The sequence below is a fragment of the Aethalodelphis obliquidens genome, unplaced genomic scaffold (genome assembly GCF_003676395.1).
Source record: "Aethalodelphis obliquidens isolate GAN/ISIS:26980383/991018 unplaced genomic scaffold, ASM367639v1 scaffold23, whole genome shotgun sequence".
Lineage (NCBI taxonomy): Eukaryota > Metazoa > Chordata > Mammalia > Artiodactyla > Delphinidae > Aethalodelphis > Aethalodelphis obliquidens.
Genome location: NW_020837967.1, coordinates 13,691,968 through 13,705,176, shown reverse-complemented (window position 1 = coordinate 13,705,176; position 13,209 = coordinate 13,691,968). Strand labels below are relative to the sequence as shown.

The 13,209-nt window shown below is 36.8% G+C and overlaps 1 protein-coding gene across 2 annotated transcripts in view; it reads left to right on the top strand.

Moving 5' to 3' along the window:
- The window catches only part of DNAJC1 (DnaJ heat shock protein family (Hsp40) member C1), a 204,700-nt gene that overhangs the window by 132,019 nt on the left and 59,472 nt on the right, over positions 1-13,209 (top strand). The window contains exon 9 of one of the 2 annotated variants that reach the window (XM_027121804.1): positions 12,793-12,894. The exons of the other annotated variant lie outside the window; for it this stretch is intronic. Coding sequence (XP_026977605.1) covers positions 12,793-12,894 — 102 coding nt within the window. The remainder of the gene's footprint in view (positions 1-12,792; positions 12,895-13,209) is intronic. 2 annotated transcript variants of the gene reach the window in all.

Sequence of the window (13,209 nt, the reverse complement as noted above, 5' to 3'; positions counted from 1 at the left end):
AAATGAAGAGAAATATATGTCCCAGTTGACCTCTCTGCTGTTTGTATTAAGAAGTTGACTTTGTTCAAGAGCTTCTCCAATAATCTCCCTAACTCGTTTTTGTTTTGTCCAGTATATATTTGGAAAGGTTTTAAGTCCCATGTTTGTAAGCTCTCACAAAATACTGCTGTAAAATGATGTAATGGAGAGATGAACTTCTAGGAATGGTTACCCTGGGCATATGACATGGTGGCAAATGACCGTAGACAGAGGCTATACCTCTGTATAGCTCATATAGACAAATTGCATAAGGAAAATACCATAGCAGAAAGCCAGCTGTTGGCTTTACTGATAATTCCGTGTCAGATAGGGGAGATGCAAGTTTTTATCATTATCGTCATCATTCTCGACCTCTCGTGTCAGATGCCGTCCTGTGTCTACTGAACGCCGAGTTGCTCATTTAAGTCTCACAACCCTGGTAACATTTTTTGCATTTTGCAGGGGGTGTTTGATTATCGGGGCACTGTGCAATATTTAGTTCATTCATACGCAATTGTTGTTATTTAGGGTAAAAACATTCAAGTATCAGGAATTTTACATGGCTCAACCAGTGTAAGTATATTAGGCATGAATCCATCTATGGAATTTCTTAACCTTCTTAAGCTCTTGAAAGGGTCAAACCCAGGTGATTTCTCCCAGAATTTGCCACAGCTTTCATTAGTGGCAGTGCCTGTAGCACTTTAAAGCAATAAGTAAAAGATGGCAAATATCCAAATAGTAGGAATATTAGATAAAAAGTGAAATACGAAAAGTTATTTCTGATTATAATTGCCCAACATTATAAGTTAAGTTGGTGATAGTAATTTTTTTTTCAATTTTTGAAACAATGTAGTTAAGTATTTTAAGTCCAATGAGCAGATGTCAAACATTTTTTGTGCGAAAACAATCCATGTATATGATGAATAAAAGTGAGGTTTTAATGAGTCATTGGTAAGTCAAACAAAATAATTTTCCACCATAAATACTATAACAAATAAACTCTTCTAAAATAAAATAGTTTCTTCTTTTTCCCTCCTGTGACCTAGTGGTAATGTTCTGCAGTGTTTTATGTAGGAGACTTGGATTTCATTCCTGTTCTCGTTATCTCTCTCCCTCGGGCTGCAATGAATAAAATAAGAAATAAAATCACTATCCTGCATCCTTATTGCCATAGGCTGTACCCATGTCAGATTTCATAAACTAAGCTAGATGGGGCCTGATTAGTATTGGGATGGAAGACCTCAGAACAAAGTCTGTGGAACACACATCTTCCATACAGCCAGTATTTCATCTTCCTTGAACCCTTGTCTTGCAGTCATTATTGCACTTTACTCTTTGATTGATTTACTTGCTGTAGGAAAAAAGAAAAGAAAAGGTCTTTAAAGTAAATGCATTTCTAGTAATTTAAATCAATGAATTTATTTATTTTCCCTTTTCAAACTTGAAAGACTATTTAGTTTGAAAGGTGTTTGGCTATATTCTTGAAAAGACAGTATTCCAACCAGCAATGTGTTTTATTGTCTAAAAATTTACTATCTCAGGGACTTCTCATTTTATTTATCTCTGTAAAGTGTTCTTTGTTTCTGTTTGTTTTGAGAGATAGTGTTGCCCTTGTTTTATAAAAAATATACAACACATGAACTTATTTTTTAAAACATATAATGTAATTATGTGAAGATTCAAAACTTAGAATTGTTTTCTTGTTCCCTTTAAAACTTAGATTATCTACATACTCTGTAACTTTAAATTTTAATTTAAAAAAACCTCGAATATCAGTAATTTAAATCAGTTAGATCTTTGTGTAGGTGTATATATAAAATATAATGCGTATAATTCAGTTAAAAATGCACTTGTGTTTTACCGATGAATAGACCCAATCAACCTATACCTGTTCCTCCCGAAACACACACAAACACACCTTGCATAATTACAGGTGGTACACATGCATGCATATGCACACACACACTCAAACACTGGCGTACCTAAGTTCTCTAACACACTGGTTTTCTTTTCTTTTCTCTTTCCACCTCCCTCCCTCCCTCCCTCCCTCCCTTCCTAGTGACATTTTACACATAACCCCAATATATGAAAGACAGCTACAAATGGCTGAGCTTCTCTGGTTAATGTCAGAATGAGGGAGGCTAGGGTCCCATCCGTATGGCCTCTTCCTCACCCCATGAGGCAAGGCATCTTGGAAAAACCCTGAAGTTCTAAGAAACATGGCTGCCCTCCTCAGTTTCACACTATTCCATATACACAAAAACTTAATGTTTTGAAAGAGTTATGGTGAGTACAGAAAAGTGAGTAAACAAAAACAACAGAAACAAAATCAGATTATTGTCAGAAAAGAGATACTTGAGTAGGTGTGTGAATGTAAACAAGAGAAAGTTATTTAAGTGGAAAAGGGCATGTATCTTCATCAGGAAAACAACTTCCAGAATGCTGTTCCTATTTAAAAATGTTGATGGTAACACGTAGAGCTGTGAGCATGGGCCTGCGAAGTATTACAATGACTCTTGGTGGTTTCTTATTCTGCCCTTATGCCACATCCTCTTCATTTCCGTTTAGAATGACTCCAAACCAAAATTAAACCCCCAAAGTCATAGCAGTCAAAGAGGGGTGGCATATTTTTCTTTATAAAATAAAAAATCATTTATTTATATTCTGGAGTATTCCAGGATTGATCTAATTTATATTTTAGTAGCATTTAAGAGAATATTCCCTATTTGTCATCAATAATTTTTCAGGAAGTAGTTTTTTAAGTATTTCACAGTGTTACTGCTTTTAAACCAGCCATCCTTATAAATATTTTTAGAATACCCCATGGTACTGGTAGGTAGGTGAATTTTTTAAAATTGATTCTTTGGAGGGAAAAAAGAAGCCTCAATTTGTAGCATTTGCCAATTTTACTGGTAATTTACTCTCATCATGGCTGATTTGAAATTATCAACATGAAGTCACTGAAAGTGGAGTTGGGAAAAGATGTGGAGCAGTAGTTTACCATTCTGTAATATTTCCATCATGTAGATACACTAGATGTGAATATCCTCAAAGGATACATAATAATAAAATGTAAAAGAGGAAGCAATGAATTTTGACTATTACCTTTTTTAGTATAATTTAATTAAAAGTTTATATAATCTAATTTTTAATAATGGATACGTTTAATAACTGGCTCACACAGTTCCTGAAACTTTGGCAATTGGCTCTCATGAGCTGGTGCAAGTGGGCTCCAGCACACCACTGTCCTTGGGAAAACTCCATTTCTTTACCTTTTACTGTATGTCTGATTCAGCCATCCGTCATCTGTCTCCGAGATTCACTGCAGTTATGCAAATTATTTGACTATTGGTATTTAGGGGATACATAGAGGATATAAATATCAGCCTGTTTTCTTTCTTCTTTTTATCAGTTTGTCTCTATTATTAAGGCACCTACTATATTATCCTGAAGTCATTTAATATCTTATCTTCCTGTTACTTGCCTAGCAAGATGACTTTAAACCATTCAAAATTATTATCTTTCCCATGTCTTAACAACAGAACCAAAAGAAGCGATCCCTAAGTACACTGGAGTATTGGTGAGATTTTTTTGTTGCTAGATCGTCACCTACCTAAAACTGCCTAGATAGATCTGTTTTATTTGTAAGAACAGGGTTTTCATTTTAAAAGCTTTTTAATGTAATTAGTTTGATAACAGCTGAAGTCTCCGGTGAAAGGTCCCAGTCTGTTACCCAGCAGTTAACTGTTTGTGTTCATCGTTGATAATAGCAGCTTGCCACTGAATATTTTCATCATTCATTAGTTTACCCTTTAATAAAATTGTTTTACATACATTTTCTAAAGTGTATTATATTTTCAAAATAATTTGGCCATGGCCATATTAGATCTAGAATATCTGCCTTTTCCAAAAGATAAATTTGAACTTTGCATGTTAGAAAATCTTATATTTTGCTGAATTGGCCCTTTGTATTAAAGCTGTTTCTCACTTAAGTAAAGCTTCAGGAAGAAAAGGAAAACTCTTTTTAAACATTGTCTCTGACTATTATAGACTGGATAGCAGAAAAGACATCCCAATGAATGATTTCCTATATGGTGCTGTTAAACGTGCATTTCATGGTTTTCTTGATCATCAAGACAGAAATTGGCCAGTATATTTGAGAGCACGAAAAACTGAGATATTTATGTGTCTGGTAGTCTTATTTTATTAAAATCCTGTTTTGAGTCTACTAAAATTACTTTCAACAAATATTAAACACCTATATTTTATAAGATTCTTTTAGAGGTAACTTGTTTGATAACACTAGAGTACAAAAGATGTCAAATCTCTCAGTTTTTCCAAAGAAATTTCTGACTTTAAGCCCTTCCCCATCAGGGTCTGTGAGAAGCCCACTGTTAGTCATTCTTTGGGCCCTGGCCCCTTTCCCAGTTGTCTCTCCAAAAAGAAGTCACTCAGTCTGAGATTACTGCTTTGTTGATTATCTGAGAATGCCCTCTAATTTCTTCTGAAGTGAGTCCCCTTTGCTTGTCCTCCTGGTTTGGCCAGTGTGGTGTCTGTAGTCTCTGATACAGCAAGAGGCCCACTGGCAACTGCTCTCCTCATGCCAAGCTAATCAGGGGCCTCGCCACCGCTCTCAAGCTTGCCTCCAAGTGCAAGTATGTCATCATATCCTGTTACCAATTTTAGGAACTCTTCTGTCCCCCCAGTTGTCTTGCCCTTTTCTTCAACGCTTCCATTTGCACTCAGATTTTCTTTTCCACCCTCATCTCTTCACACACAATTGGAGCCTAATGGCTTCGGTATGCACTGGATAGTCCTGAACTAGGACACATTTCTTTTAAGTAGTAAAAAGTAAACAATACAGCAGGTTTTTAGATCTTGCTGTATTAAATTCTTAGTAACTCATTTTGTTATAGAAGTTTTCTCTGAGTGGGATAAAAGAATGAATATCACAGTCTTCAGTTTTACAGACTAAGATAAAATGAAAGCACAACATAAGAAACTACTTTTGTGTGGACTGAAATATGTACACCAGATTTATATATCTGTTTGTGTATATCACATTCATGCATATATTCAAGTACATACGTGAGTAGACAACAAAGAATACTATGAGAATTAAATGAAACATATGTAAAAGTGGCAGACACATCGTAGCCCTTCAATAAAATTAATCTTAATTAGATAATCTTCTAAAAGAATTAGTGGTTTTATGGTTCAGGTGGGTGATTACCAGCATGTGTTATTCTACCAATATTCTCTAACACTGTCTTTAGTTTCATAATGTCTTAAGACTTTTTCCTAGATAGCTGAGAAACTTTTTTTTAAACAGTCATTTATTTTGTGATGGCTATTTGACTTTAACTTTTATTTATAAATTTGTTTTCTTCTTAGAAACTTTCTACAGTGGCAACAGTTTACAGTCAATTTGAAGAATGCTAAGATAATTGATAAGTCTTTAAAGTGTGTCTTTTGTTAAGCCCAGCTACCTTATAATTAATGACTGCTACCACACCACCTGCTCTCTTCTGCCTTGAGTCTTATCACGTCGATGTTGCTTTGAAATCTGAGAATCCTTTCCACTTCCTGACAACTAATATGCTACTAGTTTTAGTCCGACATCATATTACTGATTAGCTGAATACTATTTCCTGGTTTTCTTTCCCTGTATCTCTAAATAAACCACTTTTGTCTTAGGATTATGATGTTATAGAAAAAATACTTAAATTAGATTTTTTTTTTTTTTGGCAGAGGGAAGGAGATCATAGAGAAGGTGAATCATAGTATACTAAATGCTTTCTAAAAGGAAAATTTTGATAATATTTAAAATATAATTAGGTATACCTATGGAGAGAGAGTTTTTAAAAATCCACATTTGTTTCTCATCTTCCTTTTATAATGTAAGGGTTTTTTTCTGTATACTGTAGTATAGGATTTAGTTTTTGTGCTTTGTATTGTTTCCCTTGCATCCAGTCTTATTAATAATATAAGTACGTATTTTTAGGAATAAGCTGAGATATAATTCTTATATTATAATTACCTGGGCACTTATATTGTTCCTCTCCTCCACTATAAACCACCTGATGGTTGTGCTCATACCCTTTTAATTTTAGATCCCCTGTAGTGTCTATAGGGTAAATATTAATTGAATTCACTTGTTGAATTAAACTGATCCCACTAATTTATTTCACTCCATCACTCAATACCATTACATGTTCTTATCCTTTGTGTGTTTATCTTTCAAAAGATAATCTTACTTCCATGAGATTAAAGTTCCTGGGAGTATCTCACTATATTTGCCACTAGGAGTCACAGGGATAGGACCAATTTATTTTGATACTGGATTAGATTCAACTTTCTGGACCAGAAAAGCAGTTTTCCAGTGTCGTTCTTTTAAGAAGAGATAACTCTGCTACAACAATATGGTTAGTATTGAGAAAATAATAACTTCCTCTGCCTGAGTAAAATGCCCACAAGGCCAGAGTGTGTTCCCGATGGCTAATTTATTCATTTGTTGTGTGGTTCAGTCTACTCCCATAAATGTGATCAGTTTATTCTCTCCCATGCTTAATCTGTAGGTTAAGCTAAATTACATGTAGAAGACCCTTTATCAATATACCATGAAAATCACTTTCTCATGACTCAGAGATACTCAAAGTAGAGAGGAGAGTGAATTCTTGGAAGAAAGACATGTTGAGCAAAGACACAAAGGTAAGACATTTCAAAACATGTTCAAGATGAGATGGCAGAACATGGTGTCTGGCTTCCAGAACACAGTGGGAGTAGACTGTGACCTAAGGCTGGAAGGACAGGTAGGTAACAAAATACACAAGTTTTTGAATGCCAGACTAAGAAGTTTATATTTTAGGTAGTAGGGAATCTTTGGATTTTGAGCTGGAAGGAGTGAGGTGGTGATGTGCTCTGATTTTTCTTTTTTTTTTTTCTGGCATGCCATGCGGCCTGTGGGATCTTAGTTCCCCAACCAGGGATTGAACCAGGGCCCGGCAGTGAAAGCTCCAAGTCCTAACCACTGGACTGCCAGGGAATTCCCAATGTGTTCTGTTTTAGAAAGACGACTCTAGCAGCAGTAGACTGAAACTGTAGAGTGAGAGTAGAAAGAAAAGAAATTCCAGAAATGATACGGAAATAAAGTTCAGATTTGCCTGTAATCATAGCTAACTAGTCAGTAGTGGAGCCAGGGCTTAAATGGTCTGTCTGACTCTAAAACCACCTACTGTGCTCCCCTACAGTGTAAATGTGGTCACCCCTCAGTATTCCGAGGGGACTGGTTCCAGGACACCGCTCCCAACCCCAGAACACACAAATCCACAGATGCTCAAGTCCCTTTATTTGTGTAGTATTTGCATATAACCTATGTACATCCTTCTGTATACTTTAATCTCTGGATTACTTATAATACCTAATACAATGTAACTGCTATGTAAATAGTTGTAAATACAATGTAAATGCTGTGTAAACAGTTGCTAGCATGCAGCAAATTCAAGTTTTGTCTTTTTGGAACTTTCTAGAATTTTTTTTCTGATTATTTTCAATCCGGAGTTGATTGAATCTGCAGATGTGAAGCCCACAGATACAGAGAGCCATCTGTATACTGTTATTATAATTATTTAAATGTCTGTTTATTAGGAGAGAGAACCATGACTTTTCATTTTTATGTCCCAGGGTCTTAGCACAGTGCCTAAAAAAACAGTGGGAACTTCATTAGTTCAATCAATAAACATTTATTGAGCACCTACTAGGCATTGTGCTAGGGTGTGCATATGATTCAGCTCTAGTAGATTACTGCCAGTTTTCCGAAGTAATTGTAACCAATGTATGCATACACACCAATTTATGAGAGTTCCTGTTGTTCCATATCCCTGCCCACAGTTGGTATTTATGTCTTTTTTTCATTTTAGCTCTTCTAGTGGGTGGTATACCAATGTGGGTTTTTTAAACAATTTTTTTTAATTGAGGAGAATTTCATATAACATAAAATTAACCTTTTAAAAGTGAACTCTTCAGTAGCATTTACATTCACATTGTTGTACAACCACCTCTGTTTAGCACCAAAACACTTCATCACCCCAAAAGGAAACTCTGTACCCATTAGGCAGTTGCTCCCTATTCCCTACCCCTGTCCCCACCAGCCTGTAGCAACCAGTAATCTTCATTTTGTCTCTGTGGATTTACCTATTTTGAATATTTCTTTCTTTCTTTCTTTCTAAATTAATTTATTTTTTATTTATTTTTATTTTTGGCTGTGTTGGGTCTTCGTTGCTGCGCGCAGGCTCTCTCTAGTTGCGGCCAGCGAGGGCTACTTTTCATTGCGGTGCGCGGGCTTCTCATTGTGGTTTCTTGTCCTGTTGCAGAGCACGGGCTCTAGGCACATGGGCTTCAGTAGTTGTGGCATGCGGGCTCAGTAGTTGTGGCTTGTGGGCTCCAGAGCGCAGGCTCAGTAGTTGTGGTGCACGGGCTTAGTTGCTCCATGGCATGTGGGATCTTCCCGGACCAGGGCTTGAACCCGTGTCTCCTGCATTGGGAGGTGGATTCTTTTTTTTTTTTTTTTTTTTTTGCGGCACGCGGGCCTCTCACTGTTGTGGCCTCTCCCGTTGCGGAGCACAGGCTCCGGACGCACAGGCCCAGCGGCCATGGCTCACGGGCCCAGCCACTCCGCGGCATGTGGGATCCTCCCGGACCGGGGCACGAACCCGTGTCCCCTGCATCGGCAGGCGGACTCTCAACCACTGCGCCACCAGGGAAGCCCGGGAGGTAGATTCTTAACCACTGAGCCACCAGGAAAGCCCTTGGTGGAGATTTTTTTGAATCTGTAGATTGCTTTGGGTAAAACTCATATCTAACGATATTGTCTTTTAGTCCATGAACATGGGATGTCTTTCTATTTATTTATGTCTTTAATTTCTTTCAACAATGTTTTGTAGCTTTTTATTGTACATGTCTTTCACCTCTTTGGTTAATTCCTAAGTATTTTATCCTTTTTGATGCTATTATAAAAGGAATTGTTTCGTAATTTCCTTTTCAGATTGTTCATTATTAGTGTATAGAAATGCAACTGAGCTTTTTGGTTTTTTTGTTTGTTTTTACTTCTTCCTGTTTTTATAAACCCAGTTTATTCTGGCTTTGTTTTCTCTCTCTGTTTCTATCCCTCCCTTTGAAATCCCTCAGTGCTAACCATCCTAGTCCAGTATCTCATGGCCTCATAACTGCTAACAGTTTCTTAACTATTATCCTATCAGTTCATCCTGTTTGCTTCTCTCTGATTAGAACTTTTAAAATACAATTTCACTGGGGAGTCACTCTTTCCTAGAGTATTTTCTTACTCATCTTACTTCCCTTATCTGAGTTCTTATAGCACTATTTCTGTACCACTTAATCTTATATTTGAGTGTGTAGTGCCTTGAACTACCTAGTATTCTATTGGTTATAATTTTTTCCAATTAAAAAAAAAAACTTGCTGACTGCCTGCTATGTGGGAAATAATGTGAATGGGTGATACAATGATAAATAAGACGTGCCCAATTTTGTCCTTAATATTAGATAGCATTTATTAAGTGGCTACCATGTGTCTGATACTGTTCTATGAACTTTATATATAACTCAGTCCTCACAGCAACACCATGTGGTCTACACTATTTTCTTCATTTTACACAGGAGAAAACTGAGGTACAGAGAGGTAAAATAACTTTTTCCAAATTAGTTAGCTAATAAGTGACAAAACCATGATTCAAACCTACTTCACCAGCTTGAGAATCCATGCTGTTAGCCACTACCACTATATTATCCAGTTGAAAAGGTAAGACAGAGACCTAAATAAGCATATTTTGAGATTTACTGTAACAGCTTTGTGAGAAGGTTAAAGAACTTTTACAGTTCAGCAGATGGCAAGATTACTTCCACCTAGGACAAAAACAAAGGCATTACGAAGGATTTGGAAGTGGGGTAGGGAGAAACATTCCACAGACAGGAACTTGCGCGATATAAAGCACTCTTGCGAGGAGACTCTTCAGAACATATTACCAGGCACAGTGAGTAATGTAGTTTAACTGCAAAGGATGCGTGAAATGGTAAAGGGAAATAAGTTTATAAAAGTGGGTTGCAGCCAAGTCATAGTTCTTGAATGTGAGATTAAGATGTTTAAGTCATATTTTGTAAGTAGTGCAGTGATATTTTAAAGTCTGTGTCATAGAAATGTTTGACTATAATTATGCAAAAGGTCAAAGAGAGGAGAAGGACTAACTGGAAAGTTATTGCCATAGGCTAAGTAAGAGATAATGAAGCCCTGACTTAGGTAACTAGCAGGGAAAGTAGAGACTGGAGGAGAGACTGTGTGAATCTTCCTGAATCTTCAAGATTTATCAACTGATTGATTGGCTATACAGCAAGGGTGGTGCTGGGAGACTAAAAATGCCTAGTGGGTGGTTGGAAGAGGCAGATGCCATTAACAGAGATAACAAAGAGCACAGTTAGGACATGACAGTTTGGGAGAAAGGAAGATATATAATCAGTTTGAGACATGCCAAGTTTATGATGCCAGTGAAAGGAAACATTCAGCGATAATGTAGATTGTTGGTTTCTTTTTTGGCTGCATTGGGTCTTAGTTGCGGCACGTGGCCTTTTCGTTGCTGCGCGCGGCCTCTTTGTGGCGCGTGGTCTCTTCGTTGTGGCGCTCAAGCTCCTCTCTAGTTGTGGTTCGCGGGTCTCTAGTTGTGGCGTGCGAGTTTTCTCTCTCTGTTTGTGGCACGCAGGCTCCAGAGTGCGTGGGCTCTGAAGTTTGCGGCACGCGGGCTCTCTCGTTGAGGCGCGCAAGCTCAGTAGTTGTCGCATGCGGGCTTAGTTGCCCCGCAGCACGTGGGATCTTAGTTTCCCGACCAGGGATTGAACCCAAGTCCCCTGCATTGTAAGGCGGATTCTTTACCACTGGATCACCCGAGAAGTCCAATAATGTAGAATTTAAGAGGTGAAAATTAGAGGTGTAACTATTAGAGACCTTGGTGTACATTTGATACCTAAATCCAGGGAAGCATGTAGAGGAAAGGCATCTAGGGGACATATGGAAAAATCAGAACCACCAAAGGAATATTCCCAGGGTAAGGAGAGCCAGAAGATTACGGTGGATTAAAATCGGAAGTGAGAGAGTGGAATGTTTCAGAGAGGTAAAACACACGTGGCAGATTTCATAAAAAGCATTTATGAAATCTAGGTTGTGAGAACATGAGCTTTTGTGCTTATACATGCTATTTCGTATTGTTTTTCCCTTAGACCTTTGTTTTTCTTTGCTTCTGTAATTGGCTGCTCTACTTCAAATTATTTTCTAGTTGTTATATCTTACAAGTGAATTCTAGATTCCCTCATAGCACTCAGAAATCATAGACTAACTGTGGTATCTACACATGTTATATAGACATGGATAAAGTGAATATTAGGTTATTAACTTAAGAGTAAATATAGATTAGCCCTCAGTAAGGCTCCCTTGGCAGATTTCTAGCAGCATAAAAGATGGAGCTGGTATGAATGAGCCCTGCCCTTCCAATATAAGATTAAGTGTTACGAACAAAAAAAATAATCATAGCCTTGATTAAAGGAATAAAAGGGAAATCCAGTTTTGTTTTAAGGCCAGCAACAGCTCAAAACCATAGTCAAAAGCAGGAAATGACACCACAGAATATAAGCCTTGGTGCCTGGGGTTTTAATACTTACTTGAAGCAAAAATTGTGCCTTTGGGTCCACAGGCAGCTGGAATTGGGCCCCCTGCATAAAGCCTAGTCTCAAAGGGCTACTGTTTTGTGAAAGAATGAGAAAAATTCAGTGGTCCAGAGCTATTAAAACCCTTAGGACCCTGACAGAAGCCAATGCAAAAACTGTTCTCTACCACAAAACTTAGGGCTTTGGGAGCTCCTGTTAAGGAAGTATTTTTTTAAAAAATCAAAAACCTCAGTGAAGATGTGCTCACAATATAAATATAAACTGTGAGGATAGTCAAGAGATGCAACAAAGAGGAAAATTGTCCTTCTAAGAACAGGAGATAAGAAACCTAATCTGAAAGATGCCATAAAAATAATCATTTTAAAATAAACAATTAAAGAGAGAAAAGAAGGAATAAAACCTTAATGAAAGAACATGACAGGATAAGAGAAAAAAAAAAAAGAACTATAAATGAAATGTTCATTGATTTTTTTTTTCTTTAATGGTTGGATTAAACTACTGAAATGAGAATTAGTGAATTGGAAGATGATCTGGTCAAATCACCCAGAATACAGAACCAAGAGATAAGGAAGGAAAATATGAGAATGCTTAGGAGACATGGGGGATAGAATGAGAAAGTACAGCCTATATCTATCTAATGACAGTTTAGAAGAAGCGAATGGGAGATGCAATGTTGCCATAAAATAATGGTTGAGATTTTCCAGAATTGGCGAGAAAGACAAGTCCTCATATTTAAGAAATGCACAGTATCCTGAACAGGATAAATAAAAACAATCCACATTTAAACAAACCATAGAGAAACTGTTCAGCATTAAAGCAAATAGAAAATTTTAAACCAATTGTAGAGCAAAAATTAAAGAACACCAGTTATACTAACAGTTACCTTCCCATCTGAAACAAAAGGTATCAGAAAAAGATAGAAAAATATCTTCAAATTGCTTAGAGAAAATAATTGTCAGTGTAGCATTTTATACCTTGTTAAAGTATTAGTTGAGAATAAAATAAAGATATTTTCAGGAAAATTAACACTTATCAATTTGCCATTGACAGACCCTCACTTTGAAGGCAAATAAGGGGTATACCTCAGCAAGAAGAAAATTGAATACAGAAGGAAGGAGAGGGCAGCAAGAAAAAGTTCTAACTCAGAAAAAAGTAAACATGTTGATAAATCTTAAGCACTGACTGTAAAAGAAATTATTGTAATGATGATGACTAATTTGGAGGGGGTTAAAAACAGTATGACAGCAAAACTTAGAAGATGGGAGAAGGAAATCAAACATTTTAGCATCCTTAGCGTCCTTGTATTGAGTGCGAGGAGGATAGAGATACTAATTAGACTTTGTCAATGATTATTTTTTAAATATAGGGGTAAAACTATAGTATGTACAATTTTCAAACCAATAGGTGGAGAAGAACACAGTAAGAAAAATAGAATATAGGAAAAGAGAGAATAAAAGATACATAAAA